General features: G+C 33.5%; 1 protein-coding gene across 1 annotated transcript in view; it reads left to right on the top strand.

Moving 5' to 3' along the window:
• The window catches only part of RAB5A (RAB5A, member RAS oncogene family), a 28,193-nt gene that overhangs the window by 7,105 nt on the left and 4,929 nt on the right, over nt 1–16,159 (top strand). The window contains exons 3-5 of the mRNA XM_037845654.1: nt 12,390–12,541; nt 12,844–12,966; nt 14,630–14,723. Of these exons, the coding sequence (XP_037701582.1) occupies nt 12,390–12,541; nt 12,844–12,966; nt 14,630–14,723 (369 nt within the window). The remainder of the gene's footprint in view (nt 1–12,389; nt 12,542–12,843; nt 12,967–14,629; nt 14,724–16,159) is intronic.

A 16,159-nucleotide genomic window follows, 5' to 3' on the forward strand; every position in this document is an offset into this window, starting at 1 on the left:
GTGTTGTATATGCTCACAGCACATATTATCTGTTTCTTTTTGTATGGGAACCCTTTCCTATTAATCTGTTGACCTGATAGGCGTCCTTAACAGAGCATGGCCCCATTCTCTGTACCTTCAAGGATATTCCGCCTTGTCTCTACTAAGGAGATAAGAGTATCCATAGTTTTCAGTCATCTGTACCAATGCTGTCTTCTTTATTGCCACAAGTAATCAAGGATTGATTATTCAGAAAATTGATTAAATAAAGTAAGTGCCTTTTAAATCTGTTATCAGCGACTGTTAACCCTAAATGGAGTGCTTAAATTAACTCTTACATAGTTGTCATACTTGATTGTTTTTTTCTGGAAGAAAAAGTTTATTATACTTCTACATTTAGCATACATCCAGTTTCCTCTAAGGGACTAGCAGGGCTTGTTTTTCTTTTTGGACTAAACATCTAATGGGAAAAAATGTTATTGTCAAAGTTAAGGAAACAAGGCTGGTTTCAGAGTTATTATTAGCAGTAGTTGACCTTATCAATTTATGGCCAGATCTTTTCTTAAGAATAAAGCATTGTAGTTAAGAGAGGGGACACTGGATCCAGCATGTTAGATTTAAAATTTTATCTCCAGCACATACCAGGTGCTAAATGATCTTAGGTACATCATACTCATTTTTATTTTCCTCTTATATGAAAAAAAAATAACAGTACCTAATTCATAAGTTTTTTTGTAAGGATTAAATGAAGTAATGCTGACAAATTTTTTAGTACAATGCCTGGCACAGGTTAAAGTGTATTAAATGTTAGTTGTTAACACTAGCATCACCACCGTTACTTTTGCTGAGTCATTTTTATCATTGCTGTTATTTTTGTTGTATTATCATGAAATGCATTATTTTGGAATGGTGACTGTTACATCTGGTGCACAGCTTTTGATTCAGGATTTGGAAAATTTTAAGAATTTTAGGCCTAGGTTTTCTTAAATTAATAAATAAGATAGAAAAACTTTATAATATAGTAAAATTGACCTTTCCTAAATATGAAGGCTTGCAGATTATCTAAGTAGATAGCATGAGCATTTATAACCAAGTTTCTTAAAATTCTGTGCGGTAAATTCTTAATACTTTTCCCCCCACTATTGGTTTTCACTGATGCGGACAATAGTTACATATTTTATGTTAAATGCCCACCACCCACATCAACTAACAGTGAGGCAAGTTACACAATTAAATAGAATAGTACATGTATGCATATTTTAAAGAAAATTGCTTTCTAAATGGAGAAATAAAGGTCAGAAAATTTAAATTTGAATAACTCATGTTTTCCCTGTAGTAGAAAGCTTTATAATACACTAATGCCTTTTACTTATTCGCTAAGAGTTAATCATTTGGTTTCAAGAGAAAGAATATTATCTTATGCATAATATTATTTCTTCTTAGATAATACATATTAACTATTTGAAGTAGCTTGTATTGCTTAAAAAAGTTGATAGAAATTTGATAATTCATGTCAGTTTGTACCAGTTATGACCTAAAAAAGTATCTTTTAATAGACATAACATATTCTCCAGAATCTTATTTTAAAATGTTATCATATATGGCTACTTAAACATATTACAGTAAGCTGGGAATCAGTAAATTTGGTTCTAATCCTAATGCCCTTTTATGAACACTTTCGTGAGCCCTATTTATACATCTGTAAAATGGGAGGCTGAGCTAGAGCAGACCGAGAATTCTTGTAAAGTAGACATTTTTAAAGTGGGCACTCTCTTTCATGTTAAACAATACCATCAATACTGCAAATCCCTTTTCATCTTAAAATGTGTTTCAAGATTTGGGATTATCATGAGCATAAATGTTTGCCCTTTGTCTTAATTCTTTGATTCCCTGTGGTGCTATTTGATTCCCTGTGGTGCTGTTGAAGTATTTAAAGCTGGCAAAAGGATTTTGCCAAATAGCTCTAACTATAGTGAACGGCCTCTATTGATTCATTAATTTATTGCTTTTATTCTGCTGTATTGGGAAACACGATTATCAACCTTGTCTAAAATTCATTTGCTCAACAGATTTACTAAGTTCGTGACACTGCTAAGTACTAGAAATCAGTGATCTCATGGTTCAATGTGGGAGACAGAGTAAACATTCATTACTATATAATCAGATCACTTATGTCTTAAAGGAAAGGTATGTAAAAGTGGTGTTACATACCACTTTTTAAATTAAGTTTAAATCTCCAACTGATCTTCCTGTCATTTCATTTATTATGAATATATTCTCAAAAGAGGAAATATTTTAAACAGTAAGTGTATTGTCAGTGACATTCTGAAGAAACCTGTAAATCTGCGTATTAGTGCATGGACTTTATAACATCTGTTTTGACTGTATTCAGTCCATTTTTGTTAGTTTTTTGGTTCTTCATTCTGTTCTGAATATTTAAGGTTTCTGGATAATTGACCTTTTTTGTAGACGCAGTGAGAGAGGCGGATAGAAAACACTTGGTTTCAAACAATAGAGGGTTGGAGGAGAGGGGTGTGAGTTTTTAAAATTCCCCTTTTAATAAAGTAAACAAGAATTCTGACTTGATGGAAACAGAAAGCTTTTTTTTTTAACGGTCCTTTCCCCCTTTTAGGTCTTACACCATAATCTGATGTTACATCTTGCTTGTGAAGCATGTTGAGTTAATTAATTATAGATAACATCATTTGGAGCCATCTTTTGAAACAAGCCTCTTGATAAAGGAAAATAAGAATTCTTAAGAGTGAGTCTAGCAACAGGAATAACTCCGGAATTGTTACTTTCTCTCCTTTTTGGTCATTGTTTATCTTGATATAGACATGAACTCTTTACCTACTAATTACGAAGTTCCACAACATGAAAGTGAGTGTTATTAAAGTTGCATATTGGACTTTGCAAATAAAAAATCCTGAGTAAATATTGCTGAACAGCATTTATCCTTTTTTTTTTCCAAAAGAATGTAGAGAAACATAGAAGCAGGAGGAGGTTTTGTAGCCTCCATTTCCACAATTGAAGATTATAGATGCTCTTTGGACTCCAAAAACAAGACTGATGATATATGATGATGGTCGCTATGTAATTTTCAGACACATTCAGCTTTTCTCCGTCAAAAAAAAGCAAACAAACAAAAGCTACATGACATCCTAATTCCAAATATATTTAATATGTACATGTCAACTATAATAGCTTTGTTAAATACTCAAAGCTGTCAACTTTGATGTGCTGTCTGTGAAAAAGACAGCTTTTTTCCCTCTATAAGCTTCTCTAATTTACCATCAAAAGTAGACATTTTTAAAAGTTAAATTTGAATGGAGTGACATACTCTAATATCCTCCTCTGTTTTCCTCACAGAGGCTCTCACAAAGCTCATGGTCTTGGCACAGTTCTTTATCTTTGCATAAAACTAGAAGCCTCAAGGTGTTCCACTTAGTTGCTATCAATTCTATTGGTATAACATAAATATATCTTGGGCACATAAGTTACTTTAATATTAGGGGCTTTGAACTCGAAGTTCTAACGTTCTCATCTGTTCAACTCAAGTAATTTGTAAATTTAAGAAACGTGACTTCTAGGAAATACAAAGTAATTGTAAGGTAGGATATCTAAACTAGGTATATCTTATAGGGTGCATTCATAGAGCTTATATGGTATTTTCACAAGTTTTATTTGAACTTTACAATGGCTATTTGTGGAAATACTGATTTTATAGATGAGGACACCAAGGCAAGAAAGCTTAAGTGTTCTGCAGCTTAGTGACAGCTAGGCTTCAAGAATGGAATTGAATGAATGTGTGTGTGTGCGCGCGCATGTGTGTGTATGTTACCACCACCACCCCCAAAAAATTGTCAGCTAAAGAATTTCTCAGGCTAGAAATCAAGTTTGAAGTTAGAGTGTAAGGGCACATGACGTAAGTATTCTGTCATAAAATGTGCAGTATGTGACGTAAGTATTCTGTCATAAAATGTGCAGTAGTTGACAGATAAGGGCCCTCTATTTACTTAATAAGGAAAATAATGTTACAGTATTTTGAAAAAAGTTAAAAGAATATTAGATAAAAATTTAAATGCCCATATTCCTAAATTACTGTAATTTTGCCACGACTTTTCATTTTTATGCCATATATTTTTCATTAATTTGTGTATCAAAATTCAAAAGGTTTAAAAAGATTTGTCGTGAAAAAGTCTCTTCCCATCTTCTCTTAGCCACTAAGATCCTCTCCCCAGAGGCTTTTGTTATTTATCAGTTTGTTGTATATCCTTGCAAAGTTATTATTACACTGAAATCTGCATATTTTCCTCTCCTCCTTTTTAGATGATTTGAAACATACCAGACCTAGTGTAATATACCTTACTCTATACTGTTCCAATCATCTATCGCTGAGAAACATGAGTCTAAAACTTAGTGACTTTAAATAACAATCATTTTACTATCTTTCATGGTTTTGGGGATTGAATTAGCTTAACAGGTGGTTCTCACTCTGGATCTCTCATGTAGTTTTAGTCAGTGCTGGGGCTGGCATCATCTCAACATATCTGGCAGTTGATACTGGCTCTTGTTTGGGTCATCTGCTGGCGCTGTCAGCTGGAACACCAACTACATGTGGTCTCGCCATTTGGCCTGTGTTTTCTCATAGCACAATGGCTGGGTTTAAGTGAGGGTCACAAAAGTACCAAGTGGAAGGTGGATGGCCTTTAATGATGTAGCCCCAAAAGCCGCATAGGTAGCATCAATTCTATTCTAGTTCTACGCCTGCTGAGATTCAAGGGAAGGGAACATAGATCTCACCTCTTGATGGGAAGAATGTTGGGAGCGTCATGTAAGAACAGTGTGGTTTGGGAAATCTTGTTGCAGCCATCTTGGGAGAAACAAGCTCCTGTAAGATCTATCCATATCATTTTATGAAGAGCTTCCTCATTTTTCTTCGCTGTTTAACATGGATCATGTTAATTTATTTAATCAGTCCAGTAGTTTTAGATGTGCCAGTTGTTTTATATCTTTGGTTGTGTTTACAGTGCTGCAATGAATAACGTAATGCATAGTTATTTTCGCACATTCCATATTTATCTGTAGTATATATTCCTAGAATTGGATTGCCATGTTAAAGGTTGTATTTGTAATTCTGACAGATTTTTCCAAATTGCCCTCTGCCCAGCAATGCACAGTGCCTATTACCCCATTTTTATCAATTTAGGGTATTTATCATACTTTTAGATCTTGGCTGTTCTTATAGGTGAAACCACACTGATGTCTCTATTTTTATTTACATTTTTCTCTTATTATGAGCAAGGCCAAATATCTTCATATTTTTGAAGCCTATTGTGTTTCCTTTTTCTGTGAATTCTTTATAGAGTCATGATATTTTTACATAGATTCAATTATAATCATTCTGTTCCATTTATTAATGGTAATTTTACTCACTTTCTGTATTCATATTTTAATAACTGATATCCCACCATTTTTAAGAATTCCATTATTGGTGGGCATTTAATAAGTTGGTACTTTTGTTTACTGTTTTAGGTAATCACCTAACAGAAATAGTTTTGGATTTTTTCTCTCTAGACTTATTTCTGTAAGGCCCATTTCTGGATACAGTTACCGAACCAAGAGAAAGTTTATCTGATGGCTGTGGGTTCAAAAAGATTCCAGTCTTCATCACTCTCTTCTCTTTTAGAGTTACACCCTATATCTTTGGGAGTTGTTGGCATAGATAATTATGTTATTAGATTATGGGTTTCCTTTAACTGTTACTGTGAGACTTAATCTTCCTTGTCCTCCATTTTTAACTCACCCTTTTCCATTCCTATGTTTTAAAATTCTCAGATATTAGAACTTTTAAACTCAGTGTTCAGACTTATTGCTAAGAATGAAAGAATTACTTTCAAGATACTGTTTTAAAGGTCTGGGAGAAGATTGTCTTGAGGACTCAGAAGCATGCAGTGGTTCTAGGTTCTTGAAACAGAGACAGGGGTATCAGTGAGGAGGAGAGGGAAGGGGATATCTGCAAAATAGCCTGGGCACTATCTTTGCACATTATGGGAATTTTAAGAAGAACTATTTGTTATTGTCCATAGACAGATTCTTTCTTAGACATTTTCACATACATAACTTAAAACTCTCATCATTATTTGTTTGGGTATCAGAAACTATTTAATAACTTGTAACAGTCTTTCCTTTTTGTCCCATTTCTTTACTTTTCGTCTTTGTAATGTGTGCCTTCGTTCTGCTTCCCGATCTGGGGAACAGGGACTTTGTACTATCACCTGCTCCCCACCCAAATACCTAAGTTGGCTAGAAAGTCAGCTCTCTGGCTTCTCCCAAATGTGCTTCCCAAGGATTGTGCTCCTTGGAGGTAGCCAGAGGCTCTTAGTCTTGTAGGTTCAAGTACTTGGTTTTATCAGTTCATTCTAGGGTGATTTAAGTAGGGCACTAACTTAATACAAACCAAATGCAAACTCCTAAGAGACTAATTCTAAAATAAAGTGAATCAATGAACTATCAAAAATACTTAGTATAATGGTCAGCTGGTGATGTGTGACTAACTTATATTTTGGTTAGTAGATTCCCTTGGGAGAGGTGTGTGTCCTTTAAGGGCACTGTCAAGCTGTGATAGTAAAAAATATTGACTTCCTTTACACTTGGATCATTTTTGGGAAAAAAAATTAGGCTTTTAAAATAATATCCTTTCCCTTAGACAATGTTGGGAGGAATGCTGATTAATTCTTATTCATTGCCTCTTCACTTTCTTGACATGCAAACTCTTCTATGTATCAGTATTTTTTTCCAAGATTGCAGTTTCTTTGGCAACAATTACCTTTAAATGTTGCTCATTGATTTTTAAGAATGAGTTCTATATAACTAGTATTTATAGATAATCTCTTAAAATGGATTTCCTCTGGGGAAGATTACTATCTTTATTATATACTTCATGTATTTAGTAAATTTTTGACCCTGTTCCCAGGCTTCTGCAGTATTTTCTATTTGTGTTCAGTCACAGTGTATATGCTTTTCATCTCTGCCTTCTGTAAACCTCTCTTCCTCCTTGCATTAATTGAAATGTAACTCCTCCCTGAATATATGTTATTCTTTCCTCCCATAATCCACTGGGTACTTTCTCCTATTCAACAGACATACAGTATTAATAAGAGATGAGAAAGGCCTTGGTTTTTATGTTGCTTATTGTCAGCTCTGGGCCATCTGTACAGTCTCTACATATAATCTTATCATCCGAAATAAGTGCTCATCTGTCTGAGAAAATCTGTTACTGCTCTTGATACTCGTTTTCCCAGCAAACCAATTTCTGCCTTCTTGATGACAAGGTTCTTGATACTACTTGGTCCAAATCCTGCCATCCTCTTCCTAGTTGCATATTCCATCTTGATGGTTAATGCAGATCCATTGAACTCATTTATTAAATTCCTTGGTTCTAAAAACCTTTGCTTTCCTCTCTACATCATTTGCAAACAATCTCTAACTTGCGTTTTATGAATACAAGTCCCTTATTCTACTTCTGAAATATTGAGTATGGCCCTTCACCTCTAGGTCACTATATCTTTCCCTTTCAGTTCTAACAGGGCCCCAAATCCACAGTTTCTTAAAGTTTTACAGAAGAGAGACCATTCAGTCATGAGCCTCCTGTGGGAACACTGCTATTATTTTCTTCTCTACTTATTTTTTATTTCTGTGTTTTTACATAGCCATACTCGGTCACTACCAGGAACTTTATGTGTGTATGTATATGTATATTTTTTATTTTTTGCCAGTTATACAGGTAAATCTATAACCATTTTTAATTTAGTTCCTACTTAATATTTATCAGGCCACTAGTGTTCCTCTTCCTTCACCCTCCTCCCCCCACATCATTTAGAGATTCCATGAGCCTATTAGGTTAACAAGTATCAGCATTTTCAGGGCTTTGCTACTCATTCCAAAATCCTTTCCAGAAAAGTTGTACAATACTATCAGCAGTGCATGAGTTTTTGCCACTCCCACTCTTTTTTTCATTTTACTCAGGATATGGAAAAATTAACTATTTTTGCTAAGAGAATGATTTTGCTGATTACTCATGATGTTGACTATTTTTCTATATTATACTCCTTTTGTAAATTGCACATTTGTCCTTGAGTCTTTTAGAGTTTTGGGTAAGATTTATATGAGCTTTCTATATATTAAAAGTATTAATCCCTCATCATCTGCAATAGAAACCTTTCTCAACATATTCACCCTTGTTTTTTGGGTGTGTGATAACATGTTTTGCAAACCTGAAGTCTCAAATTTTCAGTAAGCAAACCTGATAGTCTTATATAGGATTTTTTTAATCAATGCTAATAAAGTAATTCTTATCAAATTTGTTAAATAAATTGGGGGCTGTGGGGTGTTTGTTCCTTCAGTTTGGTTCATATAGAATCATTTTAGTTGTAGGAGGATTTAAACTTTTTTTCATAGTTGTTAACCTTTGATTTCATGCAGTTGATTTGGTTAGTCTTTCCCTTGTCCAATGTATTGCAGTGTCTCCTCCTTATTTTCTAAGGTCTCACACATGATAGGCCTTTGGTATTTGCAGATTTGACATTAACAGCTTCGGTTATTCTCAAGTGACCCCAAGGTCTGTGATTCAATTATTTGTAGTTTTTCTGAGTCTGGAATGTTGCTTGCTTGCTGCCAGAATGGCAGATGGGAGCTGATCAAGTAACTCGAAGAGTGAGCCTATCAGACAGGCCAGCACCTGCATCTCAACGCAGCTTTGTTTTTCTCTACTTGTCGTCGCGTACACAGTAACTCTCGAAGTGATAAAAGCTGTTTCTTTGTGAAACATGGGCCCGAAAAGAAAACCAACTGCTAGTGCTGGTGATGGAAGTGAAGAGAAAATGAAGAGGTCTAAGAAAGTGATGGTTCTTAGCCAGAAAATAGACGTTTTGGATAAATTAAAGTGGTTTTGCAGATTCAGGTAAGTTTGTGGGTTGGTTAATGTTGCTACAGTATTTATGTAGTAGTTTATATTTTGAATGGCAGAATCAATTTTTATAACTTTATGAATGACTAGAACTATACTGTAGAAGTATTAAGGATTTAAAGATGTCACATAAATGTCAGTTACTCATAACTGAATTTTATGGGGGAGGTGAAATAGTGTAGTAGTATTTGAAAACTTGAGAACTTTGGAGAGTTGCAAAGGTCTTGGTGTACATATCATGTATATCAAAAGTTTGTTATAATAAAACTAGGTCACAGTATTCCAGTTGTCCTGTGGCACTGCAACACTTTTGTAGTAACGGGTTTTTTTGTTTTTTTAAATTATTTTAGTAACATATATACAACCTGAAATATTTTGATATAATTTTGATATGGTGTAAGGCTCATTTCCCTGGGCCTCTAATAACTGTGCTTTTTTTTTCCCTTCCCAAAATTATGCTCTGTTTATCCTACCACATGCAAAATAATTGTACAGAGTTAGCAAGCTATCAAATTTAAAAGATCTTGATAGTATTTTGTTTGCATTGTATTCGTTATATAAATTGAGTAGAGACCTTTTGAAATATGTATTTATCGCATTTGGGAACTCTCTATTCAAGTGTTATCCAAAGTAGCCCAGAATGGTTCCACACATCCTTTATGAACTTCATTCTTTAAGCAACCATTTTCGAATATCTGCTGTGTGAACTGGGATTTATATTAAATGCTGGGTACAGAAAAGAATAGCTAATTAGTCATTTCTGAAGGAACTCAGAGTTCAGGAGAAGAAAAATATATATAATACATGTGATAAAGTACAAAATATGCTCTATTAGATATTGCACAGAGAACTCGCAGCACAGAGGTAGGAGCTACTAACTAGGGTGGAAAGAAGGATGGCTCTTAGAGGAATTGGGAAGGGAATTGATTGTTTTTTGTTACTATGATTTGGATCCCTTCTATTGCCGTTGTATTGTAAAGCTGTTGTCTTAGGTCTGTTCAGCCATTTCAAAGAACTCATCTGTTTTACTTTAGCTGATGATGCCTTTAGATTTTCATCACAGTTTTGGCTCTTTCTAAATGATATATGGTCTCTTTACAGTAATTTATTATTTTATTATTATTATTATAAAGATACCTGAAATTATATTAAATAATAATGGTAATAGTGGACATTCTTGTTTTGTTACTAGATTTAAAGGGGATGCCTAAGAGTTTTGCTATTAATCGTGATGGTTATTTTAGTTTAATGATGAGACCCTTGTTAAATTTTAAGGAAGACTCCTACTTTTTATTAGAAATGGATATTGAATCACATGCCCTTTTGTAATTTGTTTAAATAACACATGATTTTTCTTTTTTAGCGTATTGGTGGTAATAGCTTTGTATTTCTTCAAGAATCCCTACTTGGTCATGGGCAATTCCTTGAATATATTGGTTGGAATTTCTATGCCTTTATTTTATTTGGCATTTTTTGTTTATAAAAATAAAGATTAGTGATCTTTTGTGATGTCTTTAGCTGGTTTGAGAATTGGATTATATTTCCTTTAAGGCACTTAACTAATAGTTATTTCCTTGAGCCTAGTGTTGATTTATGAAAGTATAAATGAATGTTTTTACTACCATTGTGCTTTGTGAGCATTGTATATTTAAAAGAGAAAACAATTTTCAATTAAAAATACAAATTTTAATCCAGGTTTTTTTGCAAGTTTGCATCACACTGTTCTTCAGAAAGGTTTATATTCTGTGATCTTTTCAACTAAATGACACTCCTTTCCTCTTTTCCTTCTTTTTGAAAAAGGAATACTGTTTCTTAGAGACTTAATTTTAATGTTTAAAGATCTTTTTTGATACGATGAAGAAAACCTTTCATGATAGTGAAAAAGTAACATAGTGTTTTCTGAGTATACTTTACCATAAATGCATGATTTTAGAAAATGAATATTTCTGCTAGTTTTGTATTGTAAAAATTTTTTACTGATTTAGAATATATTTAAAATATGACCATCCACTTGTGAGAATTCATAGAACTATGCTTAATAAGAATCTAGTTCAAAATAAAGACATACATTTCGAAACAATTACATTTGCAAAATTCAGAAGATTTAAGTTGAGTATTAAAAATGTGAAAAATAGATGTTTTATCTAATATGAAAGAGTTGTAATATCTAATTATGTGTGACTTTTTCAGCATATTTGATATTAGCTAGTACATCCCTTATGAAAGATTGACATCATTAGATAAACTATAATTTAGAGAAGTAGGTCGTAATTCTCTAGCATGATATGACAGAGTTTTAGAAAATACTATAACTCATGTCCATGCCAAATTGGGAGAAGTGTTGGAATATGACACCTCGAACTGAAAGTAAAAGTTTAGGAGATTACCAATTTATGGTGATTGACAGGGCAGCAGAAAGAGGCTGACCACCAAAATTGATGGAGGAAGGGCACTGCACAGTGTAGAGGCAGTCAGCCAGCATGCTGCTAAAACTGGCTGTGTACATGTAGCTCTTTTATATAGGGAATCTTTATTAGTGCACCTAACTATGCTTAGGAACTTCAGTAGTTGATGTTTTAAAGTTCAATTCACTTGATTATAGCCTACACTTAAAAAATTCTTATTTTTCCTTTTTCATAAGTACCCAAAGTTTTTCCTGAGTTATTCCTATTGATAAGGGAGCTATACTTACAATAGATATTTTACCGCATACTGTTCTCACTGAAACAAATTTTAAAAATAAGTGAAACAGTAATTCTTTGCAGTTTTGCTGCAGCCTTTTAATTTTAAAAGCAAAAATATTGTTAAATGATAAGTTCTTACAAATAAAAAGTTAAACATTAGAGAAAAGCACAGATAAAGTACAAATTCAAAAATCCTTTTAAGGAATGAAAGAGAATCTATATTTAACATATCAAGTCTAGACTGAGGTAATAACTACAAAATTAAAATTATAATGTTTTGAAAGAATAGTATTCGAAATATTAATTTAATGATAATAGACTGGTACTAAATCCCCAGATAATTCCAATAACAACCAGGAGAATGGAGCAGAGTACAGTGATGGCAATGTAGATGGCCAGTATAGATATTCTGATTTTGCTTTCTTTTTTACACCCCACCCACCCCACCCCACCCCCAGTTTTCAAGAGTTTCAATGTAGGCATATTTCTTAAATTATAAAATTTTGAAATATGGGTGTAAGTTTACTTAATATTATAACAATCTTATTTAAAATGTAGAAAAAACTTTCAATCTGTAGTTTCAGTATAAAGGTCTTATATGTGGTGTTTGCTCTTAGCTTTGATGCACAGATCTTGCAGGAATTTAAAGCCGCTGTTAACTGAGTCTGCAGTTTATTAAGTCTTCCGGTTGTTTTCTATATTAAAAAAACTTGAGAGGGGAAAATGTTAAACTTATTGCAGACATTTTCTTCTTTCAGCTGCTTTTCTAACCCAGACTGTGTGTCTTGATGACACAACAGTAAAGTTTGAAATATGGGATACAGCTGGTCAAGAACGATACCATAGCCTAGCACCCATGTACTACAGAGGAGCACAAGCAGCCATAGTTGTGTATGATATCACAAATGAGGTAAGTGAAAATGCATTTTATAATGAAACTAGTTTCAATATCCATTTTCAGACTTCAGATTGGGGAAAAGATTTTGAAAAATCTGTAATAATTTTTGATAGCTTAATATGTTATTTCTGCCAAGACTTGTGAGTTAGAAAAGCTGATTGAGAAAATAAGAATGAAAGTGTCTCAAATAATGCAATAGTCCTAAGAATTTTTTTCCCACAGAGCCACATTAGACAGTCTTTTAAAGTTTTGTCTCACAAAGATGCTCCCTAGCCATTTTGGGGTCCATGCCAAATGGTTTCTTTGTTTAACAGGAGTCCTTTGCAAGAGCAAAAAACTGGGTTAAGGAACTTCAGAGGCAAGCAAGTCCTAACATCGTAATAGCTTTATCAGGAAACAAGGCTGACCTGGCAAATAAAAGAGCTGTAGATTTCCAGGTATGTTGAATTTAACTTTTACTTAAGGCCACATATTCATTGTAAATTTTTCTTCTCTTTCCACACTTGAATTAGTTATAATTTAAAAACAAAGCAAATAATAGAAAATGCATAAATTTTTTTTAACAAATGTGTAACAAAAATCTCTCCTAACCTGAATTTTTAAGTATCTTTACATAATGATGTAATGTATGAATTGAGTCACAGGTTTTGTTGTTCCTGATCAATTACAAAAGAAACATTTGTTCACAACTAGTGCAGAAATATATAAAACAATGAAGCAAATGCGTCCTATCTTTATCCCTCCACCCCCACAAATACTTTTGTATCCTTCCTGTCCTTTTTCTGTTGACTTACCAATAGTATATATCAGCACAAACTCACACCCATATAGTTGCTCTTAAAGGGTATTCAAAAATGAAGTCTTAAAAATCTAATTTGTATCTGAATGTTATCTAATTTGGCTAATTCATAATGTTCCCTCCTGCAAAATTAAGTACAATCATTTTAAAAACAACGTAAATGCTTCTGTTTAGTCCTTTTAAAGTTGCTCCTGTTATCTAACTCTTTAGCTTTTTTTTTACCACAGAAGTTTAGGTGTAACTATTATGAATGCAATATCAGTGATGGAATAATTTTCTTTTTTAATCTCTAGAGTGAAAGGAGAATGGATTACTTGCACTGAGAGAAAGGGAATGAATAATTCTTGCACCAGTAGTTACTAAGAAGAGCACTTACATATGTGGTTTCATTTAATTCTGGTGACAGCCATCTGAGGTGTAGATAAGTGAATTGCTCCAAGCTGCACAATTAGTATTTGAATTAGAAATTAAACCCAAGTATGACTGTTTACTTTATACCATACCATTGATGAAATATTGAGCATAGTTATCCGTAATAGGGTATTCTGCAAATAGATTCTGTATGCCAAAAATCATTTAAATAAATCACTCTATATAAAGTATCATCTATTGGTCTTTCCAAGACAGTTACCTACCCAGTGTAGAAAGGAAGATGGGACACTTAAATTGCAGACAAAAATGGCCCTGTCATATAACAATTCAAAGGAACCTCTGTTTTTCTCATTGTCAAATGGGAAAGGTAATTGGTTGTTCTTTACCATAGCTGTTGGAATCAAAGGCAATAATGTATGTAAACTGTAAAGCATGACAGGAATGTAGGATAATATTGTAATTTTCAAAGGAATGATTCATGATCTATTCAAAATTATGAGGGAGTGCCATGTGGTTGAAGCCAGTGTTAGTTTTCCTTTGTCTTCATTGCAAATAATGGGTATAAGTAAAAATTTCCAATAATATTTTCTAGTTTTGTATTCAGAGTAGGATAATTTTCTCCCTCTTGGAATTCCTCATTTTAAAGCAGATGTAATGTAAGAGAAGATGATGAGGCAGGCTGAGATAGTGCAAGGAGAAATTATGGCAAAATGGGGCAAAAAGAAGATACTCCATTATAAAAGTAGGAAAATTCGCCTGCATACTGCTCTTACGTTTAAGATACTTTTAAGTGGTAATAAGTGCTTATTACACATTTGTTGATTATAGATAATCAAGATGGAATGGTAATAAGGACATCTGTTTCCTGTAACAAATCAGGTATAGTACATTCAAGGAATATCTCTCTTTTTTTTTTGTTTTGTAAACAGGAAGCACAGTCCTATGCAGATGACAACAGTTTATTATTCATGGAGACATCAGCTAAAACATCAATGAATGTAAATGAAATATTCATGGCAATAGGTGAGATTACCTTCTTTTTTTCAAATATAGGTAAAACAAGTTACACTGGAGTATATATGATTTGACTCTCTTTTTTAACAAAACTGTTCTTGGATTGATTTATTTATTTATATGATTATACTGCTTTTCTCAGTCTCTTCCACCATGCATTTCTTTGTTAGTAAAGCTGTTAATTTTGAGAGATTATTACTTACTAGGTTATAATGCTTTCAGTTTAGGTAAGCTTCTTTAGGGTGAGTTGAAAGCCTGGGCTTTGACCTGATAGTTCAAGCAGCTAGGCTTTCATGAGGTTTAATTGAGAAACAGATAGATGTTTTTCTATTAAGTTATACTTCTTATGTAAAAGGAAGATAAAATTCAGCATTATATTATAATGCAACCTGTAAGCATAATGAGATTCCTTTCTCGCTGGTCAGTAACTATTTTCATCTCTCCTTTGGCCTGAATAGAGCATTATTTTTTTTTCAAAGTTTTTTTTTAAACATTGAATACATGTTACATAGTATACAGATTAACAAATTACTTGAATGCAAAGGTTGTAATGGAGAAGATTTCAAAGCACTGAGGTAAAGGGAAAAAGTGGGAGGGCAAACCACATCCATTCTGTGTATTACCCCAGATAGTCATTTGATCCTATACAGTGCTCTTAACTTTGATTTAAGGTTCTGTTAACTGATGATCTTTGCTTAGTCCACAGTTGTTCATTATGGGTAATCAAGTTGGAGTAGGAATAACAGAGCTTTCTTTTTTCTGTAAGAAAAATGAAGCTATTTTTGTTGCCCCTAACCTTCCTCTAGTGGTTTTAAGGTCCTAAATCGACCTGAAAGATCTGCTTTGGTGGATCTCCAACAGAGTGTCCAATAGTGGATCTCAGACTGCCTCCACAGTTTTCATGTGCCCAACACTCTTCTCGTTCCATTACGTCTTTTATTATGCAGCAGTGATTGTTAACTGGAGTGTCCACATTTCAGTCCTCAAATAAGAAATACTGTTTTATATTGAAGTCATACAAATTAACCAATTAACAGCTGAATCAGAAGCTAAAGAAAACCCAGTGAAAGCTGCAAATACTCTTAGATTATTTTTTCACCGTGTGAGATAGCTTAATGGTTGTTCCATCAGGAAAAGCCTGCCTGTTTGTTGTGTAGAATGTTTTCCTTGCTGTTAGTTAGAGAAAGACATACTAGCACAGTTGTGACGGATTGTGCAACAATATGCTCTTTTGACAAATGGGATAGATTACATTCAAGAACATATCTGAAAAGTTAATAATGGGAAACAAGGAGACAAGAAGTAGGTCCCTCACATCAGCCTGGACTTTAAACCTTTCTGATGGTATTAAAACCATCAGATGCTTTATTTTATACCTTTTATTCAGATGTGGTAATAAGGACCTTTTTCTAGTCAGAAATTAGTGAAGGAACATGCTTATTAAG

Source organism: Choloepus didactylus, chromosome 1 (assembly GCF_015220235.1).
Source record: "Choloepus didactylus isolate mChoDid1 chromosome 1, mChoDid1.pri, whole genome shotgun sequence".
NCBI classification, from domain to species: Eukaryota; Metazoa; Chordata; class Mammalia; order Pilosa; family Megalonychidae; genus Choloepus; species Choloepus didactylus.